The sequence below is a fragment of the Corythoichthys intestinalis genome, chromosome 21, assembly GCF_030265065.1.
Source record: "Corythoichthys intestinalis isolate RoL2023-P3 chromosome 21, ASM3026506v1, whole genome shotgun sequence".
Taxonomy (NCBI): domain Eukaryota; kingdom Metazoa; phylum Chordata; class Actinopteri; order Syngnathiformes; family Syngnathidae; genus Corythoichthys; species Corythoichthys intestinalis.
The window spans coordinates 22788851-22803377 of record NC_080415.1 but is presented as its reverse complement, the minus strand read 5'-3'; the positions used below and the strand labels follow the sequence as shown (position 1 = coordinate 22803377).

Sequence of the window (14527 nt, the reverse complement as noted above, 5' to 3'; positions counted from 1 at the left end):
ATATATACATATATATATATTAGGGCTGTCAAACGATTAAAATTTTTAATCGAGTTAATTACAGCTTAAAAATCAATTAATCGTAATTAATCGCAATTAATCACAATTCAAACCATCTATAAAATATGCCATATTTTCCTGTAAATTATTGTTGGAATGGAAAGATAAGACAAGATGGATATATACATTCAACATACGGTACATAAGGACTGTATTTGTTTATTATAACAATAAATCAACAAGATGGCATTAACATTATTAACATTCTGTTAAAGTGATCCATGGATAGAAAGACTTGTACTTCTTAAAAGATGAATGTTAGTACAAGTTATAGAAATGTTATATTAAAACGCCTCTTAATGTTTTCGTTTTAATAAAATTTGTACAATTTTCAATCAAAAAATAAACTAGTAGCCCTATTCTGTCCTCAATGTGTGTGAGTACACAAATTGACAGATAGCGAACATAAGTTCCAAAAAGAAATCAGATGGTGTGGCAAAGTTGCATGGGCTTTACTGAAGTCATCTCTTTTTGACAGGAGCACGTTTCTTGTATTTTTGTAAAACTGAAAATAACAAGGCAATGTGTCAATAACTTGCATAAATCACAAAATAACATAAAATGAACACACACGTGTCCATTTGAGCAGTACCACTAGCCAATTAGCTCACAAGCATCTAAAAATGTAACTGCATTTCACCATAGAACAAATTCAAATACACATCATCAATAACTATCTAATGCTAATGAATATAAACAAAGGAGGAATATAACTCACAAGCGATGCATGTATTAGACACAAACAGTGTGATACTGAATACTGAATGCGGACGTTAGCTGGTCTGAATAGCACTGTCTATTAGTATGAGTTCGCGTCGACATATAATCACGTCAGAAAAGCGCGCCGAAACCCAAATAATCAGCTGCACTGAATCGCCAGCAGAGGGCGACATTACGCCACATAACATATGCAAGTCACACCCAAGCGCCAGCAGAGGGCGGAAAAACTCCATAAAACACAATTAACAAGTTGGCCTTTCACTGTACTGACATTTAAATCTGTCTGAGCGGGCCTAGTGCGTTAATTGCGTCAAATATTTTAACGTGATTAATTTAAAAAATTAATTAACGCCCGTTAACGCGATAATTTTGACAGCCCTAATATATATATAAAAAAACAACTTTAGTAAGGGGGAAGTGTAAATGAATTATAGGATTAAGATGTGTTATCAATGAAAAAATTAAAAGTGTTCGTTGGCTGTCACTGAGTAGCATTTGCGATCGCTACACAAAGCTAACTAAATTACCCCCAAGAACGGTAAGAGACGTAGGACAACCAGAGGATATATAAGAAAGACAGGGCTGATGGTAAAGGATAGCTTGCTGAAACAGGAGAATATCATTGTCAGTCGCGTCGATAAAAAAAGCTAAAGCTATGCTTAAGTCGGCTCGTTTATTTCGTCTTTTTCAGCCTTCGACACTAAAGCCATCTCTTTAACTGAACATTTTTATGTTCTTCCACATCTTTGCCAGTCAATTTGGCACCAGGCACATCATTTTCAGAAAGAATTGGTAGGTTTAGCTCTGTAAACATCTCCTTCGTACACGATTTCCATTCATTTCCTATTAGGGAAAACGGTGGCCTGTCCCTACTTGGCAACAGTAGCTAATGTCATGAATATTAATGAACGGAAGTGACGTGTTGCTTGCGGTACGCCACTGCTGATCACTTCTCAGAATTAGCAAAAGAAATGTTCTCTGACTCAAAGATTGCATTGGTAAGTTAATTTTATCAATTGACTTTTTTTAATTTATAACTGGACACACTAACGAACTACCTTCAAGTCAAACCGAATTGCGAGGTGAAGTGAAGCCATCAAGACATGATAGAATTAGCTAAAGTGCTGCATACAATTATAACAAACGTCACTGTTAAATTTTAGTAATCATGAATGATGCAGCTGTTTTTCGAGACACGGACCTACACGGTTAAATGTTACAATATTACCGATAAATTCATATTATTTTTTTAAAAATTGAGTTTTATTTTTGTTTCATATTGCACGCTATATGAAAAGTTGTAAGATTAGTCACCAATTTGTAAGGGCATACGTCACTACCAATGGCCTCGGGTTGACAGGTATGCATCAGGTAAGGCTAATCAAAAACTGATTAAGGTATAAAAACTCAACAACGCCAACAAGCAATTGCAGTTTTACCATCGTCGAGAGCAAATTATTCCTACCTGAAAAATCTTGGGAAAATGCACGTTCCTTTTCAGCTTCCTCTCGTTGAGCCACCACAAACGTGAATAAACGCGACCTGACTGAAATCTCCTGGGTTAATTTTTTCTGACACCTGTTAATACTTCCGGGTCATAATCTAATAATTAAAAAAAAAAAGAAAAAACTAAAAAAAAAGAATAATAGATAAATGCTTGTGGCGCACTTACTTTTTAAACACTAATATAAAACAAGGGTTTCTATGGAAGTAGATTTGTCTTTATTATTCAATCAAAAAAAGTTGCTTCAATCATATTATGTATTTTTAATTTTAAAAAATAAGTCATTTCAGTCCCCCAAAAAATTTGAATAAAAAATAATTTGAGACTTGACAAAAAGCATTGAAAACGTTGTTTTTTATTATTTATTTTTTATTTTTTTATTGAAACAACTTTTTTGATTGAAGAAATGTTGTTAGGGCCGTTTGCCTTTATTATTCAACAAAAAATAAGTTGCGTCAAACAAAAAAAAGTTTTTTCAAAAGAAAAATCACTTTCAATAAGAAAAGGTTTTGAATGCGAAAAAAATATTTTAATACTCAAAAAATTGCATTTGAACACTTAATTTTTTAATTGAAAATGCTTTCTTTGATTAAAGCAATCTTTTGGGTGCTTGGGCCATATTATTGGTAAGACATTTGTGTGTAAATCATTCAATCCCACGCACCAAAAAAATATTTTCAATCAAAGAAAAAAATTTTTTTGCAAAAAAATAAAATAGCCCTCTGCTAAAAATATTTTTGGGTGGGAGGGGGAATTTTTTTTTTTCCCCCCCAATTGAAGTGCAAAAAGTTTTGAACGCTTTTTTGATTGAATTTTTTGGAGACAAATGTTGCACTTCGCTATTGGTCAGACATGTTTGAGTTACAAGTGCGGCTACACCAATGGTAGCCGAATTTAAATCTAAGAAAAATAGATTTCAAAGTTTGTTTTTTGTCTCAAATTTTTGCATTCAAACACATTTTTTGTATTCAAGTGAATTTGATTGAAAATATATATTTTGATTGAAGCAACTTTTTTTTTTTTGAATTGAATAATAAAGACACAAATCTACCTCCATATGCTTCCGGCTGCTGATGGAGTGGCGCAAAAAATTTCGGAGATATGAGCGCGTGTGCTTCCTTTTTTTTTTATTGCAATTAAAATTTTTAAACCACAAACTATTGTTCAATAATGTAATCACTATAATGAGTGATGGTGGGATGAAGCTTAAGGGTGAGTCGAACCACCTGACTATTAAACTCCGAAAGTGCTGTCCATGAAATCATTTATTTAATCTTTGTTAATCGATATAACAAGAAGTAGTGTGTACCTGGGATAGGCTCCTGCTTACACATACACTAATGAGAATAATTAGCTGAGGATAATAAGTATAGATTTATGAGGTGTCAAAAAAAAAAAAAAAAAAAAGATAACAATATATTTCACATGGTTTTAATCAAAAATGGTGTGATCACACGCAAATAGTCCATATACAACATTACATACAGTATGTACACGGGGAGCAAACATGCTCTCCCTCTTGATTCACCTTTTTTTTACCTTTGTTTTTCCACATCATTTCACAGTGTCACTCCAGGTAAAAACAAAAAAAAAAGTTGGGCACCAAGAAAAAAAGTCAATGGGTTTCGTTTGAAATAAAAAAAAAAAAACATACTCTCCTCAAACGGCAACCTCATTAAGTGCCTCACGCTTGTTGCGAATGGTCAGCCACACCATTCATTCATACAAAGCCAAAAGGAGAAAGTGCAAAGACCACAGTGATCGGGTAGAAAATTTTTAAAAAAACAACAACACTGTCTCCTTTTAAGTTTTCCCGATGTGCTATTCTCATTAATACTCAAAGCATTGTCCTCATGACTTCAGCAAGGTTCAATGGAAAGTACAAAAATACAAAAACTCTATAAATAGGCATATGACTAGGAGCAAAAGTCAGTCACTCCAAAAACAAGCCGCTTGTTCGCGGTTGTGTTGCGTACACTTTAACAGTCTCGTCTCAAAAATATGCTCAGGTGTACTCTGATTTCCGGATGTAGTTTGAAGGCACGTAGCCTCGCCTGCCGCCGGCCTCGCCCAGCCACCATTCAGCGTTGCCGTTCATGTCCTGGAACTCCAGAATGCGCAGACGCTGATTGGCGGAAATACTCAGTTCGTTAGCGCAACGAGCGCTGAAGGAGTACAGGGCAAAGTAGATCTGAAAAGAATTTCATGGTTAGTCCTTATTATATTTCTTTCATTAATAAAAACGACAAGAAGAAGCCAAGATTTGAACACAGAACTTATAATTAACCACGACAACAGCAGGCTGTCAAAATAGATACCGTCCAAGCATAGACTTCTTTACCTATTGACGTGACATGTCGTCATTCTTTGCGTAACGCCTTATCAGAGGGGGGCCGAGCTTCATTTAGCAACAGCCGAAGACGGCACACGCTCATGTCGGATTCAAGCTTGGATTTTTTAAGAACTACGAAAGCTGTACCGCGTACAAACAGGGAAGGATTGTTTCAGGAGTGATTTGTTCGAGGATTCAAGGTAAATATATTTTTCGTACCATACATGCGTGATTGAAGCATTCATTCGCAGGAACTTTCTTCTTTGTTTACACATGTAGGCGGCTAATTTTCGTAACTGACTAGCCTCATAGTTGGCAATAGTTACGCGAAATAAATGCTACCGGCACGTTTTTTGGGGGGGTTTTAACCAAGAATCGAGACTGTTTTACGTCCATATTAATGAAGAATTCGGGGAATTAAGCATTTATTCACACGAATTTTCACCAGAAAAGCGCTGTTTACGCCAGACGCCCGCTAACCTTATTCGCTAACACAGTACCATTGTACTTCGACAGTATACGTAAAATAAACGCTAACTGCACGGTTTCTTTGCTTTTAACCAAGAATCAAGACTGTTTTATGTCCGTATCTATGCAGAATTCAGGGATTTAAGCATCTATTCACTAGAATTTTTACCAAAAAAGCTCTGTTTACGCCAGGCGGCCGCTAACCTCATTCACTAACAGAGTACCATTGTACTTCGACTGTATACGTAAAATAAACGCTAACTGCACGGTTTCTTTGCTTTTAACCAAGAATCGAGACTGTTTTACGTCCATATCTATGAAGAATTCAGGGATTTAAGCATTTATTCACAAGAATTTTCACCAGAAAAGCTCTGTTAACGATAGGCGGCCGCTAGCCTCATTCGCTAACAGAGTACCATTGTACTTCGACAGTATACATAAAATAAAGGCTAACTACATGGTTTCTTTTCTTTTAACCAAGAATCAACACAGTTTTACATCCATACAGTGGGGCAAATAAGTATTTAGTCAACCACTAAATGTGCAAGTTCTCACACTTGAAAAGATTAGAGAGGCCTGTAATTGTCAACATGGTAAACCTCAACCATTAGAGACAGAATAAGGAGAGAAAAAAACAGAAAATCACATTGTTTGATTTTTAAAGAATTTATTTGCAATTCAATGTGGAAAATATTAAGTATTTGGTCAATACCAAACTTTCATCTCAATACTTTGTTATGTACCCTTTGTTGGAAATAACAGAGGCCAAATGTTTTCTGTAACTCTTCACAAACTATTCACGCACTGTTGCTGGTATTTTGGCCCATTCCTCCATGCAGATCTCCTCTAGAGCAGTGATGTTTCGGGGCTGTTGTTGGGCAACACGGCCTTTCAACTCCCTCCTCACCCCGTGGCGTCAAAATGATAACAAGAACGGGGAGCAAAAATCCCAGAACCACACGGGGAGACCTAGTGAATGTCCTACAGAGAGCTGGGACCACAGTAACAAAGACTACTATCAATAACACAATGCGCCGCCAGGGACTCAAATCCTGCACTGCCAGACGTGTCCCCCTGCTGAAGAAAGTACACGTCCAGGCCCGTCTGCGGTTCGCTCGAGAGCATTTGGATGATCCAGAAGAGGACTGGGAGAATGTGTTATGGTCAGATGAAACCAAAATAGAACTTTTTGGTAGAAACACAGGTTCTCTTGTTTGGAGGAAAAAGAATACTGAATTGCACTGTGAAGCATGGGGGTGGAAACATCATGCTTTGGGGCTGTTTTTCTGCAAAGGGACCAGGATGACTGATCTGTGTACGAATGGGGCCATGTATCGAGAGATTTAGAGTGAAAATCTCCTTCCATCAGCAAGGGCATTGAAGATGAGATGTGGCTGGGTCTTTCAGCATGACAATGATCCCAAACACACAGCCAGGGCAACAAAGGAGTGGCTTCGTAAGAAGCATTTCAAGGTCCTGGAGTGGCCTAGCCAGTCTCCAGGTGTCAACCCCATAGAAAATCTGCGGAGGGAGTTGAAAGTCAGTGTTGCCCAACGACAGCCCCAAAACATCACTGCTCTAGAGGAGATCTGCATGGAGGAATGGGCCAAAACACCAGCAACAGTGTGTGAAAAGCTTGTGAAGTGTTACAGAAAACGTTTGGCCTCCGTTATTGCCAACAAAGGGTACATAACAACGTATTGAGATGAACTTTTTGTATTGACCAAATACTTATTTTCCACCATGATTTGCAAATAAATTCTTTAAAAATCAAAAAATGTGATTTTCTGGTTCCCCCCCCCCCCCCCCATTCTGTCTCTCATGGTTGAGGTTTACCCATGTTGACAATTACAGGCCTCTCTAATATTTTCAAGTGGGAGAACTTGCACAATTAGAGGTTGACTAAATACTTATTTGCCCCACTGTATCTATGAAGAATTCGGGGATTTAAGCATTTATTCACAAGAATTTTCACCAGCAAAGCTCTGTTTACTTCAGGGGGTCGCTAGCCTCATTCGCTAACAGTATATAGTGTATGATGATTATAAAGTACTATTTTATTCTATAAATTGTGATTGTATATAGAATTTATTAATAATCTATTTACATATTTATAATTGTTTCTGCATGTTTTCCTCAACTTTCTGATGTTGAATTGAGTGATTTATTTGCTGTTGAAAACTTGCAGTAAATTTAAAAAAAAAAAAAAAAAAAGTGCTATTTTGGTCAAAAACTATTGATCCTAAAAATATAGGTGATTATCTCTGCCTTTGGTGATTTTTGTGCATTTCGTGTAAAATCTGAGACTTTTTAGCCATTTTAAGTTGTGTTATACTTATATAAAAAATAATTAATTGGAATTTTATAAGGGAACGACTTTGAATTTTTTGATGCCGCTCCTCATATATCGCCAGGGTGGGTTCCTGTTTTGGTTTTAGGTCGGTAGCAGCTTTGGTTTTGAAAATATTTGAATTTGAAGTTTTTGAAAATAGGCCCCCTACGAATCAGCCCCATTTCCCATGTCATGTCAATAGGTTATGAAGTCTATGGTCTGTATAACTGACCTGATTTCCATCCATTTCGCCGTCTTGTTCAGATTCGGGCTCACTAAAGTCGTCTTGAGAGTAGGCGGCCTTCTTGTGGTCATTGTTCCGCCTTTGGTAAGAATTATAAGCTTTGTCGACATGTCTCTGTTGCGAGCCATTTCTGTTCGAAGAGTAAGAGTCCGTCTCGGACTGGTCGCTCGGGCTGGGGTGACTGGCGTCATACGAGTCTCTGTGGCGGCTAGACTGTTGATGGGAATACTCTGCATTCCTGTGACCGGAGGTGGGTCGGCGCTCTGTAAACTCCTTGCGAATGGAGCGATTCCTTGGTGAGGAATCGCTTTGACTGGCAGAGTCAGGGTGAGGCCCATGAGATGGCGTGGAGTCAAGAGACTGGGGCTGCGTTGTGGAGAAACTGACAGTCGTCGTCTCTTGGTTAAAGATCAGCGTGCTGTTGCTGTTCTGGCGTGAAAAAACGGGCGAGGAGCCTCCGTAACCCGACTCGTTGGAAGATTGGCTCTCGATGGACACGTCCGAGTGACTCCTGCGAGGGTTGTAGGGCTTGAGGAAGGAGCTGTACACGAAACCCTTAGTGACTGTGGATGGATAAACGAAAGAGTTAAAAGACATTTTCATCTGAATTGTATGGAGACAACCAGACTCTTCTTGGTTGTAGAAGAAATCTTGCTTTTACTCCAATAGGCTTTGGTAGTTTTGGCAAAATGGTTTGGTAATTGCAACCAAGAAGAATCCAGTTGCCTCGATTCATTCTTCTTCTTTCATTCCTCTAGACGAGAATGTGACTTGGATTCTACACATACCGCCATTATCAATCAGCCAGCGATTGTTGCTCCCCATTGGGTCCTGTTGCTTGATGATGCCCACCAAGTCCCCCTCCTGGATGGATACATCTAAATCCTGGGCAGCATTGAAGTTCCTCTCAGCCTGGAAGAGTTTTCCAGGACCGTAGCGTGTCATTAAGGCGGTTCGGTGCTCATCGGTCTGCAAGATGCAGTTGGGCTGGATGGTGGAAAAGGGCAACGTCAGATGATAAGACAATGACAAAACCACCCAGAGCCGTAGCTTATTCAAGGACTGAATTTACAACCTAGAAGGCATGTTTTTAGGTTCTGATTAATGAAAAACAAAGCAGAGGAAAAGGCCAAACAGAAACTCTATTCACATAGTTGAATGCTGCCTTATCGACCTAGACACCGATGGAGAGCTGAACCAAACCTGACACAAAAACAAGATAGCGTACAGATAGAACGTCAAACTTACGGATGCTTGAAGTTGCTTTTTCGAGCTCTGCTTCTCCATGGTTTTCTTATTTGGGGCGACAGTTGTAGTGGTGGTTGTGGCGACCGTTGTGGGAAGGTTTTCAGGGCAAAAGCTAAAGCTCTGCAGAAGCTGAAGAACGCGGCCATACTCTTCTTGAAACTGGGCCACCAAGTTACCCTCAGTGCCGGCAATGCGTGAAAACTACAGAAAAAACAGAATACTGCTTAGAAGCCATTTCCAGAAATTGCGTACATCAACACTAGGCATGTGCTGGTTCCTGGTTTCAAGGTTTACCGTGGTATGAAAACGTCACAGTTTCAAAACCACGGTATTAGCTATTTTAAAAAATCCCCAAAATGCAGTGAGAAATGGCTTTGGAGCGGCAGCGCTCAACCCTCTCCCTCCGGTTGTTGCTCTGTTCTGTATGTCAGTGACACTACTGTCGCTGTCAAAACTACACCTGAGCTTTTTCAAAACACCTTAAAAACAGTCTAGTCTAGTTTGGGAGTATTTTGGCTACCCAAAAGAAACAGAAGGCCGCTGCTTAGAGGAGGAAGGACAGCCGACGTGCAGGCAACACCTCCAACATGATTTCACATTTACCTGACCATCATCCGTCACTTTACACAAAATTTAAGGTAAGTAAACGCTGTCATGAACGTTTCCTCACTAGCTATGACAGTTCACTCCAGCGTGATTAGTGTTACTAGTGAATGTAAAAAAAAATACTATAACGTAAGCTTTTTAACGAGGCTGTTAACGTGGCTAGTTAGCATGCCAAGACGGCTAACTAGCTTACTTTTGTAAAGTGTTCCGCCATTGTAAACATCTGTTCAAAATAACAGTTTCATAATATGGCCTGTTTTTTTCTCTCTCGCAATTAAAATGTGTAAATAATGATACGAGTCATACACATGTGCTCTGTCTCTTGCGCTGACTCTCCATGAATATTTATAGGAGTAGTGGTGTATTAACCTAGAAAAGGTGAACTTACTCACATTCCTGCATCATAACTTGGACTAACAGACAATTATGTAGAAAATGTGTAAGTCTCTAAAAATGTTGAGATGGAGCTTTAAAGTCAGTGAAGTACCTGTATATTACCGTATTGGCCCGAATATAAGAGGGTGTTTTTTGCATTGAAATAAGACTGAAAAAGTGGGGGTCGTCTTATATTCGCAGTCTAGACGTTATACCCACTCACGACACTAGATGGTGCCAGATATCATTGAAGTGATGTTCTGTCATGACAGATATCAGCTACTCAAGTTTAACCAGTTTGCATTATTTTATTGCAATGTTTTTCCTTATTCAGAATTGTTTCAAGACTACAGTTCCAGTTAGACTTCACTTTGATGGTTAATGCAGTTATTGCAATTTTGTTGTTTTATCAATATAGATTGTTTTATTTACATTTCAAAAACCAGAAGCCATTCATTTACAAATGTGATTGCACTTTAGTTTACATATTTAAATGTTCAGATATAAAGATTTGAATGAGGCAAAATAACATGCTTTTTCTCTCTAATATATTGTTATAATTAGAGGCGGGAATCTTTGGGTACCTAACGATTCGATTACGATTCGGAGGCTCCGATTCAATTATAAATCGATTATTGATGTCACCCAAACCCTCCCTTTTAATGTTTTGTACATTAGTTCCAAAATAGTTTAAAAATCCTATTAGGCTATACCAAACTAATATTTACGTATCAAGTTAACAGTTAAAAACATTAAATAAAATACTCAAGTCCCCATTCTGTATCAGCAGCTACAATTAAACTACATTCAATTAATTTAATGATGTGAATCAACCGATAAAGTTGATAAAATTGCTCCCGTTATTCCATAATTTCCCTTCTGTCTACTTACAATATGTCAAAGTTTGAAAACTGTTTCATTATTCAAAGATAGATTCAAGTCAAGATTTTGCTGATTTAGGAGTATTTCAGATAAAAAGTGAATTAGGTTCGCTACAACAGAGCCTTCTAGAGAAGTCTACTGCTTTAAGATGGCGGTTGTTTACAACACGGCAACTACTAAACGGCAAGCCTATCGTTTCGCATCTAGTTCTTTTTACATGTTCCAACACCGCAGTCGTCTGTCATTTAGCGTCTAGTTCTGCATATATGTGATATCTACTATAGCCGTATGTGGCCGTATGTTTGTAGCAACTAGCAACTGGGCGTTGTTTGAACCAGCTGTCGGCCGCAGTCAGGTATTTTTGTTTTTTTATCTAGCGGCATGAGTTGAACATGATATTTGCTCTCAATCCGTTCCTCATTCCGTCCTGAAGACCGCGCTGACTGTGTTTTAGTTCTGCTATACCTGGTATAATTCAATAATCGGAATTCGGATGTTTGTGAATCAATCTCGACTCTTCCACGGCCGAATCGCAAATAATCTAAGAATCGGAAATTTCGCACGCCTCTAGTTATAATCATTTGTTTCGGATGTACTGTAATTATTTTCTGTGTACAAATTAATTTGGTGTTCAAAGAGTCTTTTTTCAAACTTGAGTCTTGAAAAAGAGGGGGTCTTATAATCAGGGTCGTCTTATATTCGGGCAAATACGGTATTTCATTTCATGTTTTTTAATTTTTTATGGAAATAATTACCGTAATTTCTGGACTATAAGGCGCACCTGACTATAAGCCGCCACCCACCAAATTTGACACGAAAACAGCATTTGTTCACAGATAAGCCGCACTGGACAATAAGCCTCAGCTGTCCTCACTGTATTATTGGATATTTACACCAAAATGTATTAACCGGTAACACTTTATTTGACAGCGGCATCATAAGACTGTCATAAGACCAAATGAGCCACCATAAAGCTTTGAACCAATTGGATGCAAAGCTTCATTGCTTCAAGAAGCTTCATTTGGCCATCACTGCTCCCTTGGGGTAGACCGTCAACCTCTGCTGCCACTAGGCTTGCCACCTGTCCCTTGAAATAAGGAACGATCCGTATTTGGGAATTAAAATTTGCGTTCCGAATTGAACCAATACGGAAAATATATGAATAGATACATTTCTATGCATTTTAAGAGTTTTGGGGATGTCCCTTTTTCTTCCCGGCTGTACAGCTTTGGGCGTGAGGGGGGGCGTCCCGTATTTCTATTTCTGAAAGGTGGCAACCGTAGCTGCCACCTGCTGTCAACACTGTTGTCGTCGCTGTTGTAGCGCTACAAATATTAAATAACAATCAAAATTCATGTTCTGTGCTAATTATTTCTTCAGTTACTCTTCCAGTTGTTTCATAAATTGCTAGCTCTGGTATTTGGTAAAACTATTTGACAGTGGCACCATAAAACTGTCATAAGACCATCATAATTATGACATGACACTGCCATGAGCGTTAATGACATCATGACGGATGTCATTTTGTGTCATCCGGCAAATTATATCACTTTTGAATAGATGCAAAAGATCCGAGCTAGACATATACAGTGGGGAGAACAAGTATTTGATACACTGGGAAAACCCATTGGCAGTGTATCAAATACTTGTTCTCTCCACTGTATGTAGTGATGGGGACGTAATTTTCCAGATGATACTTAATGACATCTGTCATAAGCATTTATTAACACCATGATAATGTCATAATCATGTCATAATTATGGCGGTCTTATGGCAGTCTTATGACACCGTTGTCAAAGTGTTACCTATTAACCAAAATAAATCAACAAATAAGACGCACTGGACTATAAACCGCAGGATTGAAAATGAGGGGGAAAAAGTAGCAGCTTATAGTCTGAAAATTACGGTATTTTTGTTCTAATGTTTAGCAACTTGAGCTGAGGCTGTGGGTTTTGTCTATAAGTTCTATTTCAATTTTATATAAAATATTTCAGTTTTTATTTTTCATTTTATTTATTTTTACATTATATTCATGTTGATGTTCCAATTTGCAAATATGTTGTGAAAAAGAATCATGATCAACCAAATTTTTTTCAACCCATACATCTCAAAATAACACATTTTAGAGCTATAATTGCAATACCGTGATACCATGAAACCATGGTATTTTTGCTTAAGATTATCATACCGTCAAACTCTCATACCGGCACATACTGTACCTAATCAACATTACCAAATTGTACTCACAACTTGCACAAGAGGCTTCAGCTCTCCAAGGGTCGTCTTCATGAAATCTTTCTGCGCCTGAGCGAAGGCTGTCACGCAACCAGTGAAGAGCTCTTCGGCGGCGCTATGAAACTTGGGGAGCTCGTCGAGAAGTTGGGCGTTAAGCGCCTCATAGTTGCTACGCGCCACCTGCAACTCATCCTGAACCCGCCGGTCCTTGAGGCGATCCGCACGCTCCTTGCAGTTGTCATAGTCTAGCAGCTTATCGAAGCGCTTTTGAACCAGCTTGTGAGGTCCGGCGAACATGAGCAGCAGCTGTGTAAGCGGGTTGATGACCAAAGCTTCTGTGCGCTCCTTCTGCTCAATCAAAAGGGACAATGTAGTAGGAAAAGACGCCAAATGTGAGCTCTCAAATTTGTATTTAAGGCGAAAGAGAGTGGATTTGCTTAGGCCATACGACTTACAAATTCGGTGAACTGTTTGTCGCTGATGCAACGATGGGCCCTGTGGAATCGCTCTGTGTCTGGAATATTTCGCTCGGTGTAGATATCGCAAAAGCTGATGGCAGCCAGCACCTTCACAGAAGCTGATTCCTACAGATTATTAACATCTGTCAGTAACCTACAATCTGCAGGTTTATCGAGATCGATCTCAAAATAAAAGTACCCTAATATGCTGAAGGTACAAGGAAATATCCCGGATGAAAGACTTAATGAGCCTCTCCTGCAGCCGGAACCTCTTTTCAGCCTCGTCAAACGCCTCGTCTTTAATCTGAGCAAAGACCGGAAATTCAGAGTGGCCGATTTCCCACACTTGACACTGAAACTCAAGCATCTTAGAATCTCGAGCACCCGTGGGAAACCTCGTTTGTACCTGGGGGGAAATTCCCGTCAGGTGCTTGATGTGGCTGCTGACACGGTTGGATTTCTTTATGATGGAATGCATGCTTAGTTTGGAGATTTTGTCGATGAATGTGTCCTCATCACCCTTCCTGTACTTCACCACTGTGGACAACAAGGTAGAAGAGCGAGCACAAAATGAGTCAAGGTAACCCAGGCAAAATTTTTCATGGCTATACAGTGGGGCAAATAAGTATTTAGTCAACCACTAATTGTGCAAGTTATTAGAGAGGCCTGTAATTGTCAACAGGGGTAAACCTCAACCATGAAAGACAGAATGTGAAAAAAAAAAATCACATTGTTTGATTTTTAAAGAATTTATTTGCAAATCATGGTGGAAAATAAGTATTTGGTCAATACCTAAAGTTCATCTCAATACTTTGTCATGTACCCTTTGTTGGCAATAACGGAGGCCAAACGTTTTTTGTAACTCTTCACAAGCTTTTCACACACTGTTGCTGGTATTTTGGCCCATTCCTCCATGCAGATCTCCTCTAGAGCAGTGATGTGATGTTTGGGGGCTTTCGTTGGGCAACACAGACTTTCAACTCCTTCCACAGATTTTCTATGGGGTTGAGATCTGGAGACTGGCTAGGCCACTCCAGGACCTTGAAAGGCTTCTTACGAAGCC

The 14527-nt window shown here is 38.9% G+C and overlaps 1 protein-coding gene across 6 annotated transcripts in view; it reads right to left on the bottom strand.

Annotated features, from left to right (window-relative positions):
* Positions 1–3922: 3922 nt before the first annotated feature.
* Positions 3923–14527, bottom strand: part of dnmbp (dynamin binding protein) — a 71333-nt gene continuing 60728 nt past the window's right edge. For all 6 annotated transcript variants that reach the window (XM_057825247.1, XM_057825246.1, XM_057825248.1 and 3 more), the window contains 8 exons: positions 13871–14001; positions 13664–13768; positions 13462–13590; positions 13019–13354; positions 8909–9109; positions 8449–8647; positions 7649–8223; positions 3923–4475 (listed from right to left, as the gene is read on the bottom strand). In XM_057825247.1, coding sequence (XP_057681230.1) covers positions 4290–4475; positions 7649–8223; positions 8449–8647; positions 8909–9109; positions 13019–13354; positions 13462–13590; positions 13664–13768; positions 13871–14001 — 1862 coding nt within the window. In that variant the 3' untranslated portion in view covers positions 3923–4289. The remainder of the gene's footprint in view (positions 4476–7648; positions 8224–8448; positions 8648–8908; positions 9110–13018; positions 13355–13461; positions 13591–13663; positions 13769–13870; positions 14002–14527) is intronic.